Source organism: Eulemur rufifrons, chromosome 7, assembly GCF_041146395.1.
Source record: "Eulemur rufifrons isolate Redbay chromosome 7, OSU_ERuf_1, whole genome shotgun sequence".
Classification (NCBI taxonomy): Eukaryota; Metazoa; Chordata; class Mammalia; order Primates; family Lemuridae; genus Eulemur; species Eulemur rufifrons.
The window spans coordinates 43512488-43540015 of NC_090989.1; the positions used below are offsets into that span (position 1 = coordinate 43512488).

At 35.5% G+C, this 27528-nt stretch overlaps 1 protein-coding gene across 1 annotated transcript in view; it reads left to right on the forward strand.

Annotated features, from left to right (window-relative positions):
• EPHA6 (EPH receptor A6) overlaps window positions 1–27528 on the forward strand; it is an 884686-nt gene that overhangs the window by 685841 nt on the left and 171317 nt on the right. The window contains exon 11 of the mRNA XM_069471955.1: window positions 6059–6248. Within this exon, the coding sequence (XP_069328056.1) occupies window positions 6059–6248 (190 nt within the window). The remainder of the gene's footprint in view (window positions 1–6058; window positions 6249–27528) is intronic.

The following is a 27528-nucleotide window of genomic DNA, read 5'->3' on the forward strand; positions in this document are numbered from 1 at the left end:
TGATAACATTAATAATAATGGAATTTACCTTAAGACCACAAGAGACTAACATGTCTCTCTAGAACTGAATTAAAAATCTAATGTTATATGTTTTTCCTCTATGCCTCATCTTTTTTAATTCCTTCTTTATATGATACTTAAAAATATTTTTCCTATTAACTTTACACAATAGGAAAATGAATTCTGTGCAGTTAAGTTTTTAAAAAAAAAAAAAAAAAACAGACAAAACTAAAGACAGAAATATTGAGGCATTCCCAAACCCTACACACACACATACACACAAAAGCAAAAGATACTATGTAAATTTTAAAAATGTTAAAATATTAGAAAATTCTTTGACTTCTACCTCTACTCTAAAATATCCCAACTTTAGGTCTAGAGTAATTTTTTCCCCTCATTCAATTATTTCATTCATACAACAAATATTAAAGAAGTATTTATTATTGACCAAGCACGCAGTGGATACAAAAGAAAATAGAGATAATCAAGGCCCATGCCTTCATGACTTACAAGAGTTTTGACAGGGTGACATCAGGAGAAGTGTTGAAATGAGAAGACAGCTAAGAAATCAATAAGCATGTTAAAAATGGGTTTTAATGATCATTTCAAATAGTTAAAAGTGCTATGCAGTAAGTATGGTAATACTCTCAAGCCAGAGTCCACCATGAACACACTATAGTTTAACAAGTTGAGTTTATTGCTCATTTAAGCAGGAGAAAACACACACTGTGGCGAACTATAGTGTGTGTCAGTAGGGGGATGTTAGAAAGAACTAATTATAGGATTGGGGCTTTGGGTGGGTGATTTGAGAGATGGTCTAAGGAAGCAAGAATATGTTCTAGATTGGATGCTACTAGAGAGCAAAGGCAATTTTAGTACTGGGTCTCCTTTTTGTAAATTTTATTTTTAATTGACAAATAATTATTATATATATTTATGGGGTACAATGTGATATTTTGTTATATGTTTACATTGTAGAATGATTAAATCAAGCTAATTTAAAAATCCATCACCTCATATACTTATCTTGTTTTTGTGGTGAAATATTTAAAATCAGAGTATTTAAGCAATTTTTATATATGCAATGCATTATTATTTATTACAGTCACCATTCTATGCAATAGATAACTAAAGCTTATTCCTCTTGTCTAACTGAAACTTTGTACTCTGTCATCAATATCTTCCCTTTCCCCATCCACTACCCTCCCCTAGCATCTGGTAACCACCATTCTTCTCTCTACTTCTATTAGTTCAACTATTTAAATTCCATATAAGAAATCATACGGTGTTTGTCTTTCTGTCCCTGGCTCATTTCATTTGCATAATGTCCTCCAGTTCCATCATGTTGCACAAATGACAGATTCTCCTTCTTTTTTAAGGAGGAATAGTATTCCATTGTGTATATATACACCGCACTTTCTTCATCCAATAATGTACACCTATGTTGCTTCCTCACCTTAGCTATTGTGAATAATGGTGCAGTGAACGTGGGAGTGCAGATATCTCTTCAGCATACTGATTTCAGTTCCTTTGTATATATACCCAGAAGTGAGAGTGATGGATCATATAGTAATTATATTTTTAGTTTTCTGGAAAACCTTCATATAGGTTTCCATAATAGCTGTATTAATTTACATTCCCACCAACAATGCACAAGATTTCTCTTTTCTCCACACTCTTGCTAACACTTATCTTTCATCTTTTTGATAGTAGCCATTCTATCAGGTGTGAGGTGATATCTCTGTGTGGTTTTAATTTGCGTTTTCCTCACAATTAGTGATGATGAGCATTTTTTCATATATCCATTTACCATTTGTATGTCTTCTTTTGAGGAATGTCTATTCAGATTCTTTGCCCATTTTTAAACTGTGTTGTTTACCTCGCTATTGAGTTGTTTCAGTTCCTTATATATTTTGGATACCAGCTCCTTATCAGGTGTATGGTTTACAAATATTTTCTCCCAGTCCGTGGGTTGTCTCTTCACTCTGTTAATTGTTTTCTTTTTTGTGCAGAACCTTTTTAATTTGATGCAATCCCATGTATTTATTTTTGCTTTTGTTGCCTATGCTTTTGGGGTCATATGCAAGAAATCTTTGCTCAGAGGCATGTCAGGGAGCATTTCCCCTAGTAGTATATTAATGGATCTAAGCTATAGGGAGGGGAGACTAGAATGAGAATAAAGCTATAATTGGTCTAAAAAAAGTAGCACTCATTTTAGCCAAGAGATAGGGGATGTTTGGTATTCTGGAGTGGCACAATGACCCTGCCTTTGTCTGGACTTAGACAAAAATTATGAAGTGTCTCTACTCTGCATCATTTTATCATAGCCTCAAAGTAGACTTGTCTGAGGTTGGTATTATATCCAATAGGGGAATAAAATAATCTAGATCTGAGAGCCAGGCCAGCTTCCAAATATCAGAGGCTGCTATTTTTTTTTTTTTTTCTTTTACAGTTAAAAGGACCTATTGGTGGTGGGTGGCTAAATTAGATGGGTTAGTCAAGGACAGTTTCCTGAAGGTGGGACATCAAATCTCAGCCTTCACTGCTAATAAGGAGCCATCCACATAGAGAAGGACTGAGGAGGGTGAAGACAGGGGAAGAAGATAGACAACTTGAGGAAATCATTCTTGTCAGAGGGAAACAGCAAGTATGAGCAAAGAAACATTTCACCATACCTGAAAGATATGATAAAAGATCATCAGGAGTATGGCTCTTTGCTTCAGTGACTCTCAAAGGATTGGAGGTGGGGGACTACAAGAATCTCAGAATGTGGGAAGTGAAATTTTAGAAAGCCGTCAAGTGATCCTGATATAAGGGTCCTCTAAAATAGACTATCCTTCACTGACTCTCCCCTCCCCTCCCCTCCCAGTTTTAGTTCAACTATATGGGCCTTATGTGGAAAATCCAATACTAATTGATATTTTAATATTACTCAGTATATTATACAACAAAATTGCTTGTCCAGAAATGTTTTACCAACATTCAGGGAGAGAGATAGGGTTGTTAGCTAGTGAATGGGCTGTCAGCGGCAGAAGATCAATTACCCTAAATATGACTTTCTTTGCTCTCTTGAAACTAGACTAGACTGTAGTGATTTTTCCAGACTATCTAACATATATCATATTTGAGCAAAGTCTCCATTTTAATTCAGTAGTGAAGGATTTCTAGGGTATGGTTTTATTGTTCCATCCACCCGTCCATATCCAGTTCATGTGTTTGAACTCCATGCAATTGTTGGTTTGAAGACACCATTGTTACCAATTGGGAATTTAGCACACTCACACAAGAAAATATTAATGATGATAAACAGTTCAGACAGGAGAGAATAGTGTTACAAGGATGGACTCTGGAGCCATACAACTTCGGTTCAAATGACAGACAACTCTTTTGCTTTCTAGTTGTGTCACTATAGATAAGTTACTTAGATCACGTACCTCAGTGTCCTTGTCTGTAAAGTCAGGTAATTACCAGTACCTACCTCAAAGATTTTTTGTGAAGAATAAAATATATATTAAGTTCTTAGACCTGGCACATGATAAGCACTATCTTTGTAAGTCTGAGCTTTGCGTTAATTATCACAACTGTGTTTTGGAAAAGAAAAAACAAAGTAGTTAATATCCTATAGCCAAGGAGTTAATTATATATTAATACTAACCAGTATAACACTAACCAGTGTATATAAATGTTCACAGATCTCACTGAGGGATAATTTCTCTTACTTATAGTTATATATGGGCCTCCACTCTTGCTACCAGGGCAATCACATAATGAATCAGTCTCAAGCAATATCTGAAATTATTTATTAATTTAAAATATTTCCTCCTGTCTGCCTGATATGTATGATACACCTAGGCCTACTGTGGATAAGAGTTTTAATACATTGTGTGATTGAGATTTTTGAAATTTTCCTAAAGAATGCACTAGGAGTCTCAGATCTTTAATTGAAGCACCCATATTTAGTGTCACTGAAATAAGTGTGATAACAGCTTGATCATGCAAAGCTTGACATGAAGAAAACACCTGCCTGGTGTTAATAAGACACATGAATTTCAGACAACAGAAAACCAAAGAAAATTACCATGATGTCTGTCTTGATAAAAATCCAACAGAGTTCTCATTCATTTAATTATATTCAAAAGTTTATTTGAATTCCTATGAAATGTGAACAGAAAAATCACATGGATTATGGGTGCATTGCAGGTGAGAGGTTTTTAAATATTGCTGAACTTTTATAAATACTAGCAGATGCATTAAGACAAAATAAAAGAAAAAAGAAGAAAAATGATTTATTGTTCTGGATATTCATTAGAACAAGTTAGAATGATCTGAGAATAAATTTCAAGTAGTTTAATAGACCTGGATACATCGGACATTAGTTTAAACACATATACACACCTTTTCTCTCAAGGTTCGGGTCTCAACAGAAAAATATTGAAAGTTTCTATCAATTGGTATATTTTATATACAAGAGAAAATCTTGAAAAAATCAAAAGTATTACAAGAAGAACTGAAAATAGATAGAAATAAGAATATCTATCCTCCAAGGAATTGACAGCATCATTAAGTATAAAGGATTATTTTTATCTTTGATGGATGCCAAATTTATGCAAAATTTGTAAAACCCCAATATCATATGCACTGAATTTCCTAGGAACCACAGTCTAGTCAGTGGTTTCTGTTTGCTTGTTTCTTTGCTTAACAAATAGACAACAAACTCTCTTGTTAGACTGCTTTCTGTGTCTAATGTACATGTGTACACATAATTTTTAGAAAGCAAAGTTTTACCTTATTTCCTTCCTCGTTATTTTTTTAACCTTAAAAAAATCTTAGTATCTACACCAAAAGGTAGTTAATATGCATGTATAGTCAGCATTTAGTTGACTGTGATAAGTTGTTCAAATAAAACATGGATAATTAAAATCTATTGCACTTCAGAAATTTAATATGATCTTCTACACTTAAACTTATATTACATACAATTGACAGAGCTGCTAACAGACCAATTGAAGATATTTTAATTTTTATTTCTTTCATCCTTCTAAACATTTAGATAACTTAAAGTACTTTATGAATAGTACTTTACAGTTTATAAGCACTTTCACATATAGTCACTTTTGATTTTCCTAGTATCCTTACAGGAAAAGGATGTTATAGAATTATTAAAGGTTTTATTTTTCTCACTTTATAGATCAGTAAATTGGGGATAAAACATCATAAATACAGGTAATCAGCCCTAGAAAAATTAAGAGTCTGGAATTTCAAGTTTTGTTGAATTTATTGCATTGCATGGAGAAAGACTATGACTTCTACTCCACAATAATCCCTCCTATCTCCTTGCTTCCTTGTGTTTCATTTATGTTTATCTAAATTCTCCTACTAGATAATAAGCTCCTGAGCCCAGAGACCAAGTTTTATACTTCTTTGAAACTCACAACACTCTAGCACTGGATATGTATATTGTAAATGCTTGATTAATATTTGGTTATTATTTAATCAACTTAATAGAGACATCCATGTGGCTTGTAATTTAGCTTGTGTAATCACTTATTATAGTTGAGTTTGGTGTGGATTTTTCAATATGTTCATACACCAATTGACCCTAACATTGATTTCTAATTATCAATAAAACCCAGGCATATGACCTACAGGATCAAATTAACTACATGTGCGTAATCGATTCCCTGAATAGAGCAAGCATTTGGCCTATATATCAGAATTGAGAACAGGAATAGGAAACACTACACGGTGATTGCTTTTCTATGGAATTACATTAGCATTACTCATTCTGCTAGTCATGATTTCTCAGCAGATCAGGAATATCCATCAATGCTAATGCCTGTGATACAGTGTGTGAAAATGCATTCCATTATTATATATGCTACGGATCAAGCATATTATCTTTACAAACTTAAATTTTAAGAAAGAGATTTTATAGGAAAATAACACACATGAAGGTCATTTTGTTAAACAAAAAAGGATGTCACTGTATGGCAATTTGACTCTTCTTAAATATAAGTATTCCGTTTAAACAAATAATTGCTTTTGTTTATATTTTAAGGTGAATTTGGAGAAGTCTGCAGTGGCCGTTTGAAGACACCAGGGAAAAGAGAGATCCCAGTTGCCATTAAAACTTTGAAAGGTGGCCATATGGATCGGCAAAGAAGAGATTTTCTAAGAGAAGCTAGTATCATGGGTCAGTTTGACCACCCAAATATCATTCGCCTAGAAGGCGTTGTCACAAAAAGTAAGTTACTGATTATCTTTATTACCTCTTTCAGATATCTATCTCAGTTCCTTTAAGAAAAAGAAAAGACTTAATAATAATATCACAGTCATTAAGGGAATAACTTAGTGTGGATATCATCTTCTGATATCACCCCTCAGAGTCTTGTCCCTCAGTTTTGACATTATCAGAGTTTGCATTGGTCACCAGACAGCTTTGAAATGATATCACCTGTAAATCATTGTTAATTTACTTTAATGAATCAAGAGTAAAGTGTTACATATATTTTTCTAAATATAAATACTAACAGAGGAAAACAGTCTCAATATTTTGGGTTATTAAGGTAAAATATTTCTACTTTAGAAATAAATTTCTTATACAAATAGAATGCTTTGTCTGGAGTAAAACTTTTAAATGGAAAGTTCCATATGAATCCCATCTACATAAATGGCAATAGAAATAAATTATTATAATTTATATAAAACAAAGAAAAGGATTATAATTTCTGAAGTAAGAACTCTGCTTTCACAGAAATAATGGGATAAAGGTTATTCCTTTGAAAGGAAATTTCTAAAAAAATCCAGAATTAGTCATAAACTCTAAGAAATGATTGCTACATATTCACTTTTACTTGTATAATGATAGGGCATAAAATGTAACAGTATTTCTCCTTCTTTTGTTCACTAATGAATTATGACATAAAACCCAATAGAGAATAGCATTAAAAATTTCATAAAAATAACTTAAATCTTTGAGAGAGGCTTTTTTCTTTCATAAAACTAAAATTTATTTTAAAACTACATAAAATTGAAATTTTATGTCTTATTTGGAAGCAGGAAAGTGTAAAAACTTACTAAAAACGTGTAATTGACTCTGTGTCAGAAACTCCTAAGTCCTCAAAAGGCACTGGCCAACATGCTGCCCAAGGGGAACAGATTATTGACAACATTATAGTTTGGAGGACAGAAACAGGGCTTCTGATAACAAGTGTTATGGTGAACTGTTCCTTTAGTGGCCTTAATGGGCCCTTTCAGTATTCATGCCCTTGCATAATTCTCTCCCACACTGACTCTGGGCCTTTCCATGTGACTAACCTTGGCCAATGGGACATTAGCAAGACTGACGCACGTGATGGCATCTTACATGTTTGCGCACTGGAGCTTGTTCTGTTGCAACATTCCTTTCTGGAAACCAGCCTCTATGCTGAGTGAAGGCAATTCACATGATGAGGCTACATGTAGTACCGCAAAGAAGAGAATTGAGGTGCTCCAGTCAACAGCCCCCTCTGAGCTCCCAGAAGACAGTAAACACTCAGTGCCAGTCCTGTGAGTGTGAACCCTCTCAGATGTTACAACCTCGCGCCCAACTCTACCACCACACCATCATATAGCTGCAGCTGTGGTTGACATTTTGTGGAGCAAAGGAACCACCCACCTCAGTCCTATCAACCCAAAAATCATAAGATATAATGAAATGTTTGCTGTTTTAAGTTTTGGATGTTTTTTTACAGAGCAATAGATGACCAATAGCTGAACCTCAGTTAGAATTCTGCTCCTACAACTTAAGACTTATTATGCAGTTATGGTTAAATTAATCAACATCTCTATACTTATTTATACATCTGTATCATGGAACCAAAATAACCCTTACAGGAACACTGTAAGAATTAAATTTGTAAACGTATAATGCATTTAGCATCCTTTGTATCTCATAGTAAGCCAGGTTAAAATGGTATTGATCATTGGAACTATGTGTGCCAAGCACTTTACACATGTGTTACCATTTCATCCTCACAGCAACTCTTATGAATATCATTATTCACATTTCAGAGATGAAAACTGAGGCCCAGACAGACTCATTAACCCACATAAGAGCCTCTAACCCACAGTATGTGGCATGAATGGTGTTCAGACTGAAGTCTGTCCCACTCTAAAACTCATGTTGTTTTTTTCTTTTTGTGTGTTTTTTTTTTTTTGCTTTTGCTATATCACAGTCAGTAAAAGTTTTACACATTAATTATCTCATGTGAATTAAATAACATGAAATAAAAACCTGAATTAAATAATATAATACTACTTTTCAAAATAGGAAAAAATATTTGACTAGAGTAAAATAAATTATCCCTAAAATGTCAAATTTGGAAAGAGCCATGTATGCCACAGTACCTAGTAAAGATTATAATCCAAAAGAGAGAAACAGAGAGAAGAAATAGCATATTATTAATATTTATTTCTTTTATATTTTCTCACCTCCTTGTCATTGATTTAGCATGAACATTTCAAGTTATTCTTTCTGTTTTCTATCTCTCTGGTAGGCAAAAGATAATTTGAAAGTTAGGTTAGCAGAGCATTTTAAATAACAATTTAAGTATGATGTTGAGGTCCTCTGATATGTGTTTATGCACAAAATATCTGGAAAAAAGTGTCCAAAAATACATTCAAAGGTTGAAAAGTATAAGATCTCTATTTTCTTCCTTCAATAAATCAAATTATGTGTCTTTTTATATAATCCTATGTGTTTTATTCACATATTATCTCTCATATATCTATACACACACATACATTAAAGTATATGAAAGGGAAAAATATATATATATACCTATGAAGCAGTAGAAATCATTTACCCTAAATCAACTGAATAGGTTTAATATGATATTCTGTGGCACTTGTCTGCCAGTTTGAAATAGTTCATTTCACATAAGCATCCAAACAACCAACATAGTGATTGCTTTATAACTTTAACAATCTCATCTAAAAATGACATTAGTGACCTATACTTAGCTAAATTTTTATGATCTACAAGTCAAGGTCCTTGTTCCATATTTAAAAAAAAAAAAAGAAAGAGACACTTGTGTGAAGAAGCTATGCTGCTGTAGCATCTAAGGGAACATAGTGGCACCATTTCTTCCCTAACAGACTTTGTATCCAAGAAGAGCCCTGAGTTCACTCCTCTGTATTCATGAGCATCTTATCAGGAGATAATAATGACAGCTGATCCTTCCACTCCAGCCCCACTGCCAACATGAGGTTATCATCAGTTTGTCATTATATGCACTGGCCTTTCCCTCTTTCAATCAGAAAAGTTGTGTCTTACTTAAAAAGGGTGGAGGGGAGGAGGGAAGAAATGAAAAACCAAGAGTCTAAAGGCACAAAGTCTCATAGCTGCTCTAGTTGGAGTTGTAAACAGAGAACAAGTTGAATTTAGGTAATCCCAATCTGTGAGAGTAAAAAGGCATCCACAGCAGGCTTTTGTCCAGCCAGCTTCTTTGAGACCCTTTGTGGGTTTTGAGGTCTACAATGTCTGCACTTAGGTTACTTAGAGCCAGATTTAATATCATGCGGCTTTGTCTTTACTACAGGTATGTGGAACTGTAACCAAATATATTGCTCTTTAAAAAGTAACTTTCTCTTGTTAATTGCAAAATAAAATTCTATAAACAAAACCCATATATATATGTTAATTTTATTGCAGAAGTTTGGAAATTATAAATATTAGCATTTAATTTAAGTTTGAGTCTGTATTGGACAAATAATCACTATGCTTTTCAAATAATTTGAAATTCACTTTTATTTGCCTATTTATTTTGATGGTTTGATTTTTTTTTTTTTTAAAGTAAAATGACTAAACTTGTGCAATGGTAGCATGGAAATTATCTGAGGTGTCTTGTATGATTGTACTTAGCCAGGGTGGACATAAATTATAAAACTAAAGATGGAAGTGCAAGGAAGTATAAGTTCATGCTGCCTGCTTCTAAGAGAACCTTCATTCTTCATAACTACGTAACATTACAATGCCACTGCTTCATAAGGGGTTTAAATTCTGTGGGGGAGGACACCAGAATTATTAGCATTCATTTTCATCTAAGATCTTTATTCTCTAAGTTTTGGGTCCTATTGAAACATTTCAGTATACAAAAATACTGCACTGTTAATACCCAAGAGAAAAGCCATTATCATGTGTATGCTGGCCATCATGATCAGTGTGGTACAATTTTTTAAAATAAAATACCATGCCCTTCAAAAAAAAAAGAAAGAAAGAAAGAAAATCAAATTCCATTTCTATTATAAGAAAATTGAGAAAGGATACATTCAGTGTGCTGTTGAGTGGCAAACAGCATTTTAGCATTAACTTGTAAGAGCATGCCCCATATAAGGGCAATGTGATGCTGCCAAGGTGGGGTGGTGGAGTTGGAGAAAGAGATAATCCCCGCAAAGATAAGTGGACATATTTATACTGTTATCATCTTGATTCAATTGCTATGGGATTGTTAGGAGAAGGCAATAAATGAAGGAATGCCTCATTCCCATAAATACGTGGTAATTTTTTTTCCAAGATTGCCCTTAAGTAGCTAAGAGATAGCTAGCAATTAATGCTCCCTAAGGAGCACCTTATTGCATAAAAGGTAATACAGATGAAGATAAAGATGCAATAGAGGCTTTTGAGGGAATGTTTGCAGAGTATCCTGGGGTTCTGAGAAATAAATGCCTAGACTCTGAATTGAAAGTAATACAAATTACAGATCAAAATCTTCATCAGATCCTTTATAAATTTTTAATATGCATACTTTTTATCTTATATATGTTTTATCTCTCAGAGATATGTATTATAAAGTTATGGGAAAAACTTTTTCTCTCTTTCATATTTGGATATATAACTGCTTTTATTTTAAACTTGAAAGTTAAATGATTAAAAGCTGTATCCTACAAAAAGTATATCTGATAAAGGTTGAACCTATTTATTTGATATACATCACAATTTCATTAACCTGTTAAGATACAACTGATATTAAAAGAGATTAATTGACCTATAACCATGTGCTTAGCACATACTTTTCCTACAAAAAGCAAATAGAAGCCATCAGTTAGAGGACAGACTTGTAACCATTAGTAGCATGGACAGTAGCAATTTGTAACATGTAAGGTATATACCAATGTCTCATATATATGCTTATATGTAACCAACAGAGAAAGAGCTACTTTTTATAAAAAGACAGAATTGTGGTTTAGTGGTGAAGAAATACAGTTCAGTAACCACACTTCAGAAGACTGGGCCCTGCAGTTTGAATTCTTGATGACAGAAGAATCAAAAAGAAAGAAAATGAATTGCCTATCTTCAAACTTAGTGAACAAGAACTAAATTTAGATATATTAACCGTGTTTCAAATAAATCACAAATCAAGCAAAGAGTAATAGAAGCCAAACAAGAAAGCAAACAAATTTGCAAACATAATTTTCTTTCATTATAGAACATTCCTTAAACATTCCATGAGACAATAGCGAAGCTATAGCAAAAAAGTTCTGGCCTGTTCAAGTCCTCTTTAAGTGCTCAATAATATTATGAGTTCCTTCCAGAAAGTCTTGGTGGGTCTGCATAGAATCTAAATAAGAAAGTACATTCAAGCCAGTCAAATACATTAGTGCATGCACAAGACCTGCCTCTCTCATCCCAGAATTGTATTGTTTGCCAAGTAATAGACATTCTTCAAGATACTGCATTACTGTTGCCACTGAAATGATATGTGCTCTCCACTTCATTACATTTGTGCAAGTCACATAACTTCTTTACACCTCATTTTTTTCCTTTGCACAAAAGATTGAAAAGTGCAGGTTAGACTAAAAAAAAACTAAAGGTCACATCCAGCCCTAATATTTTGTGATTACATTCCTTTGCCAAAAGAAGAGTTGTGAGACATTGGTGAGGAAATTTGTGCCAGTGATAATTTATCACCCCATCTCCAACTTCATTACAACTTTAGGTTCATATTGATGATCCAAGAAGAAGATAGAGAAGTTCATGAAGAAACAAACAAACAAACAAAAAAATGCTTTCAATAAAGTTTTCAACTTACAATCTGTAAAGTAGAAAAGTTATAGGTAAAATTTCCCTGTAAGCAAAATCAAGGTTTGGATATATGCAATCTACATTTTACGGAGTAAAATATTCTATAAATATGATTCTAGTAATAGACATTAGATTTTTTTTTCTGGGATTCAGCTCCTCTGCTAGCTAAGGTAGATTAAGAGTTTTTTTTTATTAGTTTGTTTTTATATTTTTCAAGAAACACTTACTGAGCACCAGAAGGTATCAGGCACTATTGCTGATTAAAACCTAGTGATATAGAAAAGGTCTCAGTGCTCTTGAGAAGCTCATTTGTTGGTGACAGTCCACTGGGAGCAATACATAAGTAGGCCGTTATATCCCAATATAGTGTGGCACATCTGTTTTAGACACAATTATTCATTAATTTATTCATTCAGAAAATATTTACTTAGTGCCCATTTTTCTAGTCACTACCAGCATAGTAGTGAAAGAGACAGAACTATCTACTGGAGAAGACAAAAAGAAATCTAAACATATAAGTATAATTTTAGGTCAAGAGCAAAAACTGGAATGCAGGGAGGGAGCAAACCATGGCTAGGTGTGGTGGGACAGTATTCCAGGCAGAGGAAACAACTAGTTCTAAACCCTTGGTCTAAGAAAGAATTTGACATGTTGGGGAGCAGGAAAAAGACTAGAGCAAAGTATTAACCATGTGGATTACACGATGAAAGGAAAAACTCCAGGAAAAATAGTAGGGAGTCTAGTGTAGTAATACAAGTGAAAAATAATGAGAAAATAGATTAAATAAGACAAGATAAAAAGAAAGGAATAGATTCAAGACCTATTTTTTTTTTTTTTTTTTTTTTGAGACAGAGTCTTGCTTTGTTGCCCTGGCTAGAGTGCCGTGGCGTCAGCCTAGCTCACAGCAACCTCAAACTCCTGGGCTTAAGCGATCCTTCTGCCTCAGCCTCCCAAGTAGCTAGGGCTACAGGCATGCGCCGCCATGCCCGGCTAATTTTTTCTATATATATTTTAGTTGTCCATATAGTTTCTTTCTATTTTTAGTAGAGATGGGGTCTCGCTCTTGCTCAGGCTGGTCTCGAACTCCTGACCTTGAGCGATCCACCTGCCTCGGCCTCCCAGAGTGCTAGGATTACAGGCGTGAGCCACCGCGCCCGGCCTAGATTCAAGACCTATTTTCAAGGTCTTGAATTTTGGAAATAATTAAGAGACTTCAGTGACTGCTTGATTGTATAGGAGGAATGAGAGAGAGGAGATAGTTTCAAATGACTTCCAAGTTAATGGTTTTTGTAACTAAGAAGGTAGAGAGAAAATTCTGAAGAAATAACAGATGTAGAGGGAAAATAATGAATTTTGATTTGGACGTGTTAAGTTTGAGGTACCTGGGACATTTAATTAAAGACTTCCAGAAGGCTTCTAGAGCTTGTGTGAGAGTCTGGGCTGCAGGTGCAAATTAAGGAGTACTCGACAGGTGGATTATGGTTGGTCATTAAAGCCATAGGGAGAAAGAGATTACCAAGAAGTTTGAGGAGACGCAGCATTAACAAGCTGAATGAAGAAGAGAATTTTATGAAACAGATGGAGGAGCAACATGAAAGAGGAAGGACAGTTTTCTAAAAATGAGAGATGTCAATAGAATAAAATGAGCTGGGAAGCCGAGTAAGATACTGATTGGGAAGCATCCATTGGATAGAGCAATGAGGAGGGCACAGTCCATATAGCATACTGTAAGGGTGGAGGCCAGATTGCAACGGATACAGAGTAAGTCATGTGCACGGTACAGACTGATAGTTTTAAAAATGCAAATTATATTGTATTGACTTTTTACTTAAACTCCAAATGTTTAGCATTCTTTCAATTATTCATTCATTCAAGTAATATTTATTATGTGCCTAGCTGCTATGTCCAGGCCCCTTTCTAAGCATTAGATGTTCAGCAGTGAATACGAGAGCCATAAAGTTCCTGCCCTCCTCGGTCATGTCCCTGGGTCTGGCTCCTTTGGTTGCATTCTTCACCATTCTTCTTGAATCCTAGATTGCATTCAAGCTAAATGACAAAGGTGTTTCCAACTTGCTCTCATTTCTCTCATGTTTCTCTTCGTTTTCTAAATCCTCAAGGAGCTAGAAAAAAATGTACCAAGCTGATCCTAAATGGGTACAGAAGCAAGTAACTGTGATATGAAAGAGGTGTGGTATCTGGAAGCTCAGCTTCCTCTGGAATTACCGGTCTTTGTTTTTTGGGTTTTTTAAAAATTTTTCAGTGATGTAAGAGGCAAGATCATTTGCTGAGGTGGTAGATAGAGGGCTGAAGGGTTGTTGAATGTTTGAAGTAGCTCCTGAGCAAAGTGTGACAGAAATGGAGCAGGAAAGGTTAGAAAGATTATGAGCATCACTGAGAGCTCAGGAACCTGGAGATCGTGACAGCACCTGCAGCCCCAGAGAACATTGTTATCAGTGAGGGAAGGAGTGGTAGGATGGAAGTGGGAGGAGATGCAACCCAAGGGAAAAGAAAAAGATGGGAAGCAGCAGAAAGAGAGGAAATGGTGATTTTTCTATACTTTATCTTTTCTCCTACCACCCTTAATATTACTTTTTGCTGTTGCTGAAAACAGTGATGAATTATTCCTGCACAATTTCTAGAGTCTCAATGGATTCTCAGGACATTCACTATGAAGTAGTTGCCATTTGGAATTATAATGTGTAAATACTGATAAACAAAAAATGAACCAAGTGTGACTGTAACAAATAGTAACAAGATGACACAGCCTGGTGGCCCTGTGTATCACACTCTGCTTAAGCAGCACTGGGGCTAATTGGGATCACCGGCTGATTTTCTCTCTTCCAAAGTGTACTTCCCTCCTCAGAAGAGAGAATAAACTCTTCCGTACGCAGGAGGAATTTATTTTTGTCCCTCCAGTTTAACTACATGGGGTTTTCTCAAGGTCATTCATTCTAATAACCTCCCTAGAATTCCCTCTACCCTGCTCTCTCCTCTGGTTGTGTCTGCCCCTAAACCATCCTGCTAATTATTGGGTAGACTGTAATAAGTAGTAACAGCTTAAAAAAAACAAAAAACTAGTAACAAGTTTCTCAGTGTGAAGGTAACACTGTAAACTGTAAGAGCTAAAAGAGAAAAGGGAATGTAACTACAATTTTATTCATACATGCTGTTTCCTTTTGATACCTCTAAATAAAATTGAATAAAGCCATTTTAAGGGAGGAATCTGTTCATTTTCAGAAATTAAAAACTCTTCCCAAATCATTAATGATATGATTTGTTCTGGGTAAAGAGTGTGCTAAATCCAAATTTGAGGAGGGCTATATAGATAAACCCATATTAACAAGCATGAATTTGAATCTATGAATTCAGCAAAATAAGAACTAATTTGCCACACTGCAGGATAAGGCAATCAACCATTTCTGAGAAACCTTCACCAAGTTTATAATGGTTTTATGTAGGGCTGGTCAAAGACCAGTAAAATCCTTAATCACTGAAAATTATTATGGGTCCCCTCATTATGCCATTCCTAATAAAAAAATTATTGATGAAATTAATGAATGGAAATCTAGCAAGGCCTTCATTTAATCCCATGATGAATATTTTAATGCTTGTTTTGTTGTTGCTGCTGTTGTTGGAATATGTTACCATGACTTTTCTTAAATTTTCATTTTTATATAATTTCAGACTTACAGAAAAAGTTGTGAAAATAATATAGTTCCCATATGACCTTCATTTAGTTTTCCCTAATTTTTGTATTTTACATAACCATAAGACTATTATCAAAACCAAGAAATAAACATTAGTACAGTAGTATTTACTAAACTATAGACTTTCACTAAGGTTTTATCAGGTTTTCCACTAATGTCGTTTTTTTTCTATTCCACAATGCATTTAGTTATCACATCTCCTTAGTATCTTCCAAACCGTGACAATTCTTCAGTCTTGCCTTGTCTTCCATGACCTTGACATTTTTCAAGTAGTCTAATCAGTTATTTTATAGAATGTTCCTCACTTTGGTTGTGTCTATTGTTGTCTCATGATTAGATTGTGGTTATATATTTTTGGCAGGAACATCACAGAAATTATGTATGCCCCTCAGTGCATCTTATCAGGGGTTACATGATGCCCTCCTGCCTTATTCCTGAGTATAACATGGATCATTTGGTTAAGGGTGTATACTTTTTCCTCCTTTTAAAATAATAAACATTTAAGGGAGAGATAATTTAGACTATGCAATTATCCTGCTTCTCCTCAAATTTTTGCCCCAAAATTTTATCATCCATAAGTAGATCTCGCCTGTGACAATTATTTCTGTTGTATTCTAATGTTGATTTTTATATTTTTCTCTTTCCTTCTGTATTTACTAATTGGAATTCTTCTTTAAAGAAGTACTATATTTCAGAATGTTCCATAAATGGAATTTTGCAATCTGTAGCCTTTTGTGTCTGGCTTCATTCACTTAGTGGAATGCCCTTGAGATCCATCCATATATGTTGTTGTTGAGCAGTATTCCTTAGTGTGCATGCACTATAGTTTGTTTTTTGCATTCTGTGGTTGGAGGACATTGGGGATGTTTCCAGTTTTGCTGATTATTAATAAAACTGCTATGAGCATTCATGTACAGGTTTGTATGTAGACATACACAGTTGTGTGCCACATAACTATTCTTAGGTCAAATACAGGCGTCATATAGAGTGGTGGTCCCATAAAATTGTAATGCAGCTGAAAAATTCCTGTCACCCAGTATTATCATTGACATCCAATGTCATTAGTGCAATGCATTACTGGCGTGTTTTTGGTGACGCTGGTGTAAACAAACCTGTGCTGCCAGTCATATAAACATATTGCACATATAGTTATGTATAGTGTATAATTCTTGATAATGATAATAAAAGACTGTTATTAGTTATGTATTTACTACTCTACACTTTTTATCATTATTTTAGAGTCTACTTCTATTCACTAAACAAAAAGTTTACTGTAAAACTGTGTGTGGCATTATTCCAGCAGCAGCCTCATACATCTCATGTTTACCTCATCCCTTGATTGCATCATTTTCTCTTGTGCTAGATTTAATCTTGTGTTGTTTGCCATGGCCCCTAAGTGTACAAAATTTACTGCTAATGTTGCCAGTAAAATGCATGTTGAGTGATTTACCTGAAAATGAAATTAAAAGCAATTAAGGACTAGGAAGTTGGAAAATCAGTGACAGTTATTGCTTACCAGGCAGGCACGTCCCATTCCACCATAGCTATGATCTTAAAGAGCAAGAACAAAGTGGCAGAAACTGATAAAGGATCTGCTTTATTGAAGGCAATGAGATTAACAGAAATTGGAGAAGGGCCTGTATCAGACATGGAGAAACTTCTGATGTTCAATTTACTGTTAGCTCTGGTGGCTTTAAACAATTCCAGAACCGTTATTCATTACATAATGTGAAAGTGAGTGGTAGTACATTTTAAATATGTAAGTGCTGAGGTGAAGGCAGCTGAAGAATTTTTAGACACTCTAGATAATCTCATTGTGGAGGAAAATTATTTGCCAGAGCAAATCTTCAATATGGATGAAACCTCCCTGTTCCAGAAACAGATGCCTGAAAAGACTTTTATCCATAGGTGGCCAAATCAATGCCACATTTCAAGGCTTTTAAGGACAGGATAACAGTCTTGTTTGAGGACAATGTTGTAGGCTACAAATCGAAGCCCTTTGGGATCTGGCACAGTGAGAACCCCAGGGCCTTTGAGCACATCAATTAGCACAGACTGCTGGTGTACCACAGGAGCAATAAGAAGTCATGGATGACTCAGCCCCTCTTCCCAAATGCCCTCCTAAATTGCTATGCCAGAAAAATGGAGAAGTACTGTTTGGAGAATGACATACCTTTCAAGATTTTGCTTACTGTTGGCAATGCTCCCACACATCCTCCTTTTATTGATGATCTTTATCCCAGTATCAAAGTGGTGTTCCTTCCTCTAAATGCCACCTCTTTGATACAACCAGGATCAAGGAGTTATAGCAGCTGTTAAGGCCTAGGACCTGAGGAGGACCTTTCCCAGGCTATTGCTGCAACTGAGGAAGACACCAAGAAGATCCTGCTGCAATTCTGGAAGGATGATAACATCTATGTCTGCATCAAGAAGCTTGCTTGGTATATGGGATCATTGCCCTCATAAAAAGGATACCAGACAGCTTCCCTGCTCTTCTGCCACTTGAGGACTCAGTAAGAAGACAGCCATCTATGAAGAACCAGTCCTTCACTAGACACTGAATCTGGAAGCAGCTTGATCTTGGGCTTCTCAGCCTCTAGTAATGTAAGAAATAAATTTCTGTTGTTTATTAAAAAAGAAAAAAAAAGAAAAAATAACCTTCCTTGGGCTTGAAGTGATGTCACTAAGGAGCATATGGATATCATCTGGAAGAAAACACTCAGGAGGTTTGTCCATGACTTCAAAGGATTTGCCAAGGATGAGGAAGTACTAAAGATCAATAAAGCTGTGATTGAGATTGCAAACAACTTTAACCTGGGTGTGGTGAGTATAACATTGAAGAGCTCCTAGGGGTGGTTCCTGAGGGATTAAATAATGAGGAGTTACTGCAACTGGAACAAGAATGCATAGCTGACCAAGAGGCAAAAGAAAAGGAAAGTTCAGAGGAAAAAAGGAAGAAGAACCTCCAAGAAAATGCACAGTGAAGTTTTTAGTAGAAGGTTTTTGCAGACCTCAACAAGCTCCTTAAAAAGTTTAAAAACATGGATCCCAATACTGAAAGGTTTTCATTAATAGAGAAGAATGTTCATGGTGCATTATCTGCTTATAAGCAAATATATGATGAAAAAAGGAAACAAACCAAGCAAATCACCATGGACATATTTCTGAAAATATGAAGAAGAGCCTCAGTAGGTCCTTCAGTTAGTGTTATAGAAGGCATTGTTACCACGGGAGATGACAGCTCCATGCATGTCACTGCCCCGAGACATTCCAGTGGGACAAGATGTAGAGGTGGAAGACAGTGATACTGATGATCCTGACTCTGTGTAGGCCTAGACTAATGTGTGTGTTTGTGTCTTAGTTTTTAACAAAAAGTTTAAAAAGTTAAAAAATTTAAAAATAGAAGAAAGTTCATAGAATAAGGGTTTAAAGAAAGAAAATATTTTTGTACAGCTGTACAGTGTGTTTGCATTTTAAATTAAATGTTATTCCAGAGCCAAAAAGCTAAAATATTTAAAAATTATAAAGTGAAAAAGTTATAGTAAGTTTATGTTAATTTATTATTGGAGAAAATAAATATACTTTTTTATAAATTTAGTGTAGCCTGGGTATACATTGTTTATAAAGTCTACAGTAGGGTACAATGATGTCCTAGGCCTTCAGATTCACTCACCACTCACTCACTGCCTCAGGCAGAGCAGCTTCCTGTCCTGTAAGCTTCATTCATGGAAAGTATCCTATACAGGTATGCCACTGTTATCTTTTATACCATATTTTTACTGTATTTTTGTATGTTTAGATATGTTTATGTACACAAATACTTACTGTTGTGTTATAACTGCCTACAGTATTCAGTAGAATAACACGCTGTACAGGCTTGTAACCTAGGAGCAATAAGCTATACACCAACTAGCCTAGGTATGTAGTAGGCTGTACCATCTAGGTTTATATAAGTATACTCTATGATGTTTGCACAATGACAAAATCACCTAACAACACAATTTCTCATAACATATCCCATCGTTAAGCAACGCATGACTGTATTTACATTTATCTTGTGTAAATACCTAGAAATAAATTACTGGGTCATAAAGTTTATAAGAAAATGACAAACTGTTTTCCAAACAAGATGTTACCTTTTGCATTCCCACTAGTAATTATGATATTTGCAGTTGCTCTGCATCATTGACAACATATGGTATTGCCATTTTTTTAAAAAAAATTGCCATTCTAGTGAATATAAAAGTGGTATATTAATGTCATTTTAATTTGCATTTTTTCTAATAACTAATGACTTTGAGTATCTTTTTATGTGTTTACTTTTTATCCATATATCTTTTTTGATGAAGTGTGTCTTCAGGTTATTGCCCATATTTTAAATTGTGTTGTTTCTTAATATTGAGTTTTTAAAGATTTTAAAAATGTTTTCTGAATACAGCCCTTTGTCAGGAATGTGAATTGTCGATCTTTTTTCAGTTTTTACCTTGTCTTTTCATTCTCTAAAAAATGCCTTTTGCAGAGTAGGGTTTTTTTTTTTAATTTTAACAAAATTTAATTTATGATTTTTTGAATGGATTGTGCTTCAGGTGTGGTATATATAGAAATTTGTTACTTAAACCAAGATTTTTCTCTTCGACTGCACTATAGAACTTTTATAGTTTTATACTATCTATACAGTTCTATGGTCCATTTTGAGTAAATTTTTGTGTAAGGTATGAGGAATGGGTCAAGATTCATTTTTTTGCATATGGACTATATCAGTACTATTTGTTGGATCAAAATTTTTTTGTGATATAATATGTTTTTTTCCTCATTTTAAAGTTCCTTTCTTTCTTTAAAATCCTTTGATGGGTTTCTTTCACCCACAAGACAAAATCCAAGCTCCTGAATATAAAAATTCAATATTCTGGATAATTGATTGGCCCCTGCTCACAACATAGCTTTAGTTTAATCTCTTGCCTTCTCTACTTTCTAGTTTATCTCCTATTAGCAGTGAATCATTAGTAGTTACCCCAAATACCCCATGCAGTTTCTTACTCCAAAGATTTGATCATAATTGACAGTCCTGGAAAACTCTCTCTCGCCCTGCTAATCCTTAAAGCCAGCAAACATGAAACATGCTTTCTTAGTCTCTTTGCTGCATTAGATATCCACATTGCACTTAACATGGTTGACTACAATTACCATTTATATGCATGACCCAAAAGTCTGCTGTTTTCTTAGCCCTTAGGTCTTCAGCAGCTTTTTCAAAGAGCCCTCAGATTTTTTTGGCATCTACACTGCCTTCCTACCCTGTTGTGGGCCCCCTCGCTTACACACCGCCTCCCACAGCGCTTTTAGAGGCTGCGCCCAACTCACCCATTCATTAGTAGAACAAAGTTATGTCATTTATGAGTTTATGTGGGCCCCACAATTTTACCTGGCTCTCTGCTGCGTAGAGAGAATAATAGATAGGCTTTCTCCATCTACTTGGTGCTTCAGTTTGTCACTTCGATATCAAAGCTGGTCTCATGTACTCAGAGCAGCCAAAATCTCTCTGGAACAGTTTCATTTGGTTTATGATGAGCCTGGTAATAAAGCCCTAAACACAGTGTGCTGGCCATCCATTTTCTCAACTTGATCTTAACATTTTTTCTATTCTCCCTTACTATCCCCTTAATCTCCCCCTCCCCTAACCTCTAACATATGCCTGTGATATACGTTTTAAATGTATTTGCTTTTGAATAGAGAGGAAAATCCTGTGTTATATTAAGATAGGGGTTTGGGGAAGCCATGATCTATTGAGGACAGACTTTATTTGTCATGGCTCCTAGCATATTGCTAAGCACACATTAAACAATAAGTACATTTGAATGAAGGAAAATGGCAAGAAAAGGGAAAGGAAGGAAAGAAGAGGGGAAGAGTGAAAAGAAGGGAAATAAGAAAGAACACAAAGAAGGAACCTAATTTTCTAAGGACTTCAAGCCCAATTCTAAATTTTAACACTCTGTAATACCAATCGCGTTTGAATGAAATTGGCAGCTTTTCTCATAATTGTGCTTCTCTGTACTGTTGCAGTTTCTCCAACCTCTGAACAGTAAGCACATTTTAGGTGTGTTTCTATTCTGAACTTTTAACTATCTCTACGTTACAATTATTTAAGAACATGTCTTTTTCTACTATGGACCAGAATCAACTTGAAAGTAAGACCATAAATAATTGATCTTTATATTCCCCCACATTTCCTAGTCTATATCTTATATGTTATAGCACTAGGTCCCAGCTTTGGAATGAATACAGAAATACAGTACAAAATTGTGTTTTTAGGCTTGAGAAATAAAAGTAGACACACCTTAGTTCACTCATGATTGAGATAAAGCAACAGAATGATGTGAATTTATTGATATTTTTATTAGGTTATATCCATCACAGTGGATATATTTTTTTCATTTTCCACCCATCAAAAATGTCTACCAAACACATCACTGATTCTTTTTCTCCTTTTCATTCAGATGCAATGGCTATTTCAGAATTCTTAGCCCTGAAAATAATGCATTGACCTTTCCCCTAAACATTAGTAAGCATAATTCTTTTGAAATAGGTTCAGTTTTCATTTGGCATAGCCATATATTGTATGAAACATGCTATCGTATTTGGAATGGCCATCCATAAATACAACAAACTATCACACCTCTGTAACTTTATTACTCTTTCATATACCTAATGGCTGAAATATTCCATTACACTGAAATGATAGTACACAAAAATGCCTTGCCTTAGATACAGTTTCTTTGATTTAATTATTTATTTAATCTACATTAGATCTCATTGCAAGAAATTCCAGGATATTCCCTAAGGAAGACAGGTCTGGAAAGGAAGGACAAGGATGCTGGAAGGACTGGAGCAAAGAGAAATCACCTTAAAGAGAAGTAGAATCAAGGGGCAGCCTCCTGAGGTTTCTCAGTTTGTTCCAAAAAAAAAAAAAAAAAAAATGGAGAAATTAGTTATTTCCCTAAAAGGGGATTTATAATTAATATAATTATTTCTTAAGTGTTAGCTAAATAAATTTGCTAAAACAAAAACAAAAGCTTTCCTCATGTCAACTCTAATGTTCCAAATTATTCTGCTTAAGTGAAACAATGTTCCTAGGTCATTGAGCTGATTGATAACAGACTCAGAAAATATTTCACCCAAACTACCTCCAAGTGGAAAATTTGGAAGACTATGGTTATCAAATGATGAAAGTTTTAATTTTACAAAGTGTAAACTTAAAATTACTGTTCTTATAAGATGGGACAAATGCAACTGTACGTATAACTGAAATAATGCTTCTGGTTCTTTGATATATTTCCCAGATTTTTGCTAGAGGAAAATTCTTAATTGCTAAGGCAGCTTACCCTTCAGTCTGATTACAGGGACCTACTCTTTATACTAATTAAGAAATTGAGAACTGGCCAGGAAAGTTAAAAAAAAAAAAAAAAAAACCTCTGGTGGGAAAGCTGGTATGAATGGAGCAAGCCCCTTGCTAAATCAAATTTGAATCCCTTCAATGGCTTATGAAGAACCTAGTTGTAAATTTAATAGAATAAGCAGTTTTTGTTTGTTTTACAAATATCTTCCTTATAGTAGGGAAAACCTTTCTTTTAAAAAATATTATTCATAGAAATTATGATGAAAGCCACACTACAATTTAGAATCTTGCTAAGTCAATCACAGAAAGACAAAAAACAAACCTACTTCAAATTCAGGGTGATGGTTATACCAAAAGCCCAGACATCACCACTGTGCAAGTGGGCAGTGGCAGGGCAGCTCACTGGGCTGCAGTGGCCAGACAGCCCACAGCTGACGGGGCTAGGGAGATGCATGATGCCTCGCCAGCAAGTAAAGGTGGCTGGGGCTCTCCCTTCACCCAGGTTCCAACTGTGGCAGCAGCTGTGGTGCTACTCAGGTGGCAGTTGCAGCACTATCTAGACGGCAAGATGGTAGTGGGATATGCTGAAGGCCCAGGGGATCCCTTGGAGATAGCTGGTAGGGGGTGTTTGGGGGATGCATGGCACCCAGTCCCAGTTCGCATGAAAGCATCCACCCTCCCTGCTCCCTTCCTGACATGGCAGGGTTAATAGGGACGCAGCTATAGTGGAGCCAACCCTCTGAGACTGGGCATTCTGGGGCTGAGAGTGACCCAGGATCAGAGGCCAGCGAGGCTCCACTGTTCCCACTCTCTGGTGCAATGCTCCTGCATAGTCTCCAATTTGCCCTGTGATCAGTTCAGAAGCCTGCAGTGGTGGGGGAGCCTCCTCCAGGTCTCAGTGTCCACTGGGGAGTGTGGTACCCCAGGGATCTTTCCCCTGACCCTTTCCACGTGTGGTCACTTCCCTCAGGTACCTTCTGGTTTGTCTGAGCATACCATCCCACCTCTCTTTCCTTCACTTTGGATGTCTCCAGTCACTTCTCTGTTGATTTACAATGCTCTCTCCCAGACAGTCCTTCTGTAGGTGAATTTCTACCTGCATCTTTCGATCTTCTCCTTAAGAGCACTGATTGCGGGCTGCTTCTAGTCCACCATCTTGGCCCTCCTTTCATGCCCCTTAAATTTTTATCAAAAAAAATAAATTGCTAACCTCAGTGGGTAGCATTAGAGGTAGGTATTACAGTAAATATTAGTTGGGTTTTTTGTTGTTGTTGTTATTTGTATGAATTTATGGGGTACAGGTGTGATTTTGTTACATGGACAAATTATATAGGGTGAAGTCAGGGCTGTTAGGGCATCTATTACTCAAGTAATGTACATTGGACCCATTCAGTAATTTCTTGTTATCCCTCCCCCTGTCGCCATCTCACCTTTCTGAGTCTCCATTTTCTATCATTCCACACTCTCTGTCCACGTCCATGTGTGCATGTTATTCAGCTCCTGATTATAAGTATTTATCTTTCTGTGTCTGGGTTGTTTCACTTAAGATAATAGCCTCTAATTCTATCCATGTCACTATAAAAGCTATGATTTCATTCTTTTATATGATTGAGTAGTATTTTATTGTGCATATATACCACATTTTCTTTATCCAATCATTTATTTTGGATACTTAGGTTGATTCCATATCTTTGCTATCTTAAATGGTGCTGCTATAAACATATGAAAGCAAGTATCTTTGTGATAAGATTTATTTTCCTTTGGGTAAATACCAGGCAGTGGGATTGCTAGATTGAATGGTAGTTCTATTTTTAGTTCTTTGATAAATCTCCATACTGTTTTCCATAGAGGTTGTACTAATTTACGTTCCCACCAACAGTATAAAAGAGTTCTCTTTTCTCCACATCCTGCCAATATCTGTTATTTTTGAGTTTTTAATAATAGCTATTCTGACTGATGTAAGATGATATCACGTGGTGATTTTTATTTGTATTTCTCTGATGATTAGTGATGTTAAGCATTTTTTTTCATATACCTGCTTGTCATTTGTATGTCTTCTTTTGAAAATGTCTATTCATGCACTTTTCTCAATTTTTAATGATATTATTTGGAGGTTTTTTGTTGAGTCGTTGCAGTTCTTTGTAAATTTTTGATATTAGTCCCCTGTTGTATACATAGTTTGTGAATATTTTCTCCCATTCTGCATGTTGTCTGTTTACTCTGTTGATTATTTCTTTTGTGGTGAAGAAACTCTTTAACTTAGTTAAGTCTCATTTGTCTATTTTTGTTATTATTGTCCATGCTTTCAAGGTCTTAGTCATGAATTCTTTGCCTAGACCAATGTCCAGAAGAGTTTTTCCTAGATTTTCTTATAGTATTTTTATAGTTTCAGGTCTTAAGTCTTTAATTCATCTTTTGTTCATTTTTGTATATAGTGAGAAATAGGGGTTCAGTTTCTGGGGTCCATTCTTCTGCATATGACAATCCAATTTTCCTAGCACCCTTTATTAAAAAGGATGTCCTTTCCTGAGGGTATGTTCTTGTGGACTTTGTCAAAGGTCAGTTGACTGTAAATATGTGGATTTATTTCTAGGTTCTTTATTCTGTTCCATTGATCTATATGTTTATTTTTACTCCAGTACCATGCTGTTTTGGTTACTATAGCCTTGTGATTTAATTTGAAGTCAGGTAAGGTGATGCCTTCAGCTTTGTTCTAGGTTTGCACTTTCTAAATTTTGTCCATAAAGCACCTCTTCACTGATGCAGAAATAATAAAATAATATTATCTAGTAATATTATATATTTTGGATATTAAAACCTACACCCAGGCCGGGCGTGGTGGCTCACGCCTGTAATCCTAGCACTCTGGGAGGCCGAGGTGGGCGGATCGTTTGAGCTCAGGAGTTCGAGACCAGCCTGAGCAAGAGCGAGACCCCATCTCTACTAAAAATAGAAAGAAATTACATGGACAGCTAAAAATATATATAGAAAAAATTAGCCAGGCATGGTGGTGCATGCCTGTAGTCCCAGCTACTCGGGAGGCTGAGACAGGAGGATCGCTTGAGCTCAGGAGTTTGAGGTTGCTGTGAGCTAGGCTGAAGCCACGGCACTCACTCTAGCCTGGGCAACAGAGTGAGGCTCTGTCTCAAAAAAAAAAAAAAGAAAAAAGAAAAAAACCTACACCCTCTTGTGTTTTTTAATGTCTCATAACATTTTTTTTTCTTCTCTGAATTGTGTCCTACAAAAGCATTACTCACAATGGTCAGGTTAGATACACTTAAATTAACAATTTGGAGAACATGTTAATGTCTATTTTGTGACTCTCTAGTACTTTGAATTAAAGAAATCTCTCCTGAACTAAAGAAAGAACCTCAATTGCTCATCCTGCTTTCTTTCTTGCCCCCACCACAACCCATTCTTCATTCTCAGCTCCAGGGTGTTCTTGGTACAAAATTTTTGCAAATTACTTAGGAAAAACAATAACAACAAAAATCCAGTTTTTACTTTAGACTACAAGATTATCTGGACCCTTCTTACTTCTCAGATGTGTTCTTCTCCCTCTCTCCCCTTCTAATCTGCTATGCCTGAGACCAGCTGTGTGGCTTGAACACACCAATATCTCTGCTGCCTTGGGGCTTTCACATGTTTTCCTTGACTGCCTTGACCTTCCCACATAGCCTCACAAGGTGGCCTTCTGAAAACCTTGAAAACTTTACCTAAATAAAAAGTGGCCTTCCTCCCCACTCTCAGATACTCTTTATCCTATATCTTTGCTCTGTTTTCTTCCAGTGTATGTATAACTTTATAAAATCACATGGGCTTCACTCCTGGAATGTGCTCAGAAGATCCTACACCATAAGAAGTTCTGGCATATACAGAAGTAGGCCCTCAATACTAAGTGGCTGTAAAAGTGAATGAATCACTTTTTTTTCTTTTTCTTGCTTTTTAAAAATACTAATAAATTTAGGGGGTACAAATTGAATTATGTTACATGTACCTATTGTATGGTGGTGGAGTCTGGCCTTTTGCTGTACCCATCATCTAAGTAGTGTATATTGTACCCCACAGGTATTTTTTTCATCCCTCCCCTCTTACTCCTGTGAGTCTCCAATGTCCATTATATCATTCTGTGTGTCCTTGTGTAGCCCTAGTTTAGCTCCCACTTATAAGTGAAAATATGCAACATTTATTTTTCTGTCCCTGAGTTACTTCACTTAGGATAATGGCCTCCAGTTCCACCCAAGTTGCTTCAAAAGACATTATTTCATTCTTTCTTATTATTGAGTAGTACTCCTTGATGTGTGTGTATGTGTGTGTATAAAAACCACATTTTCTTCACTTATCATTTGATGGGCACTTAAGTTGAT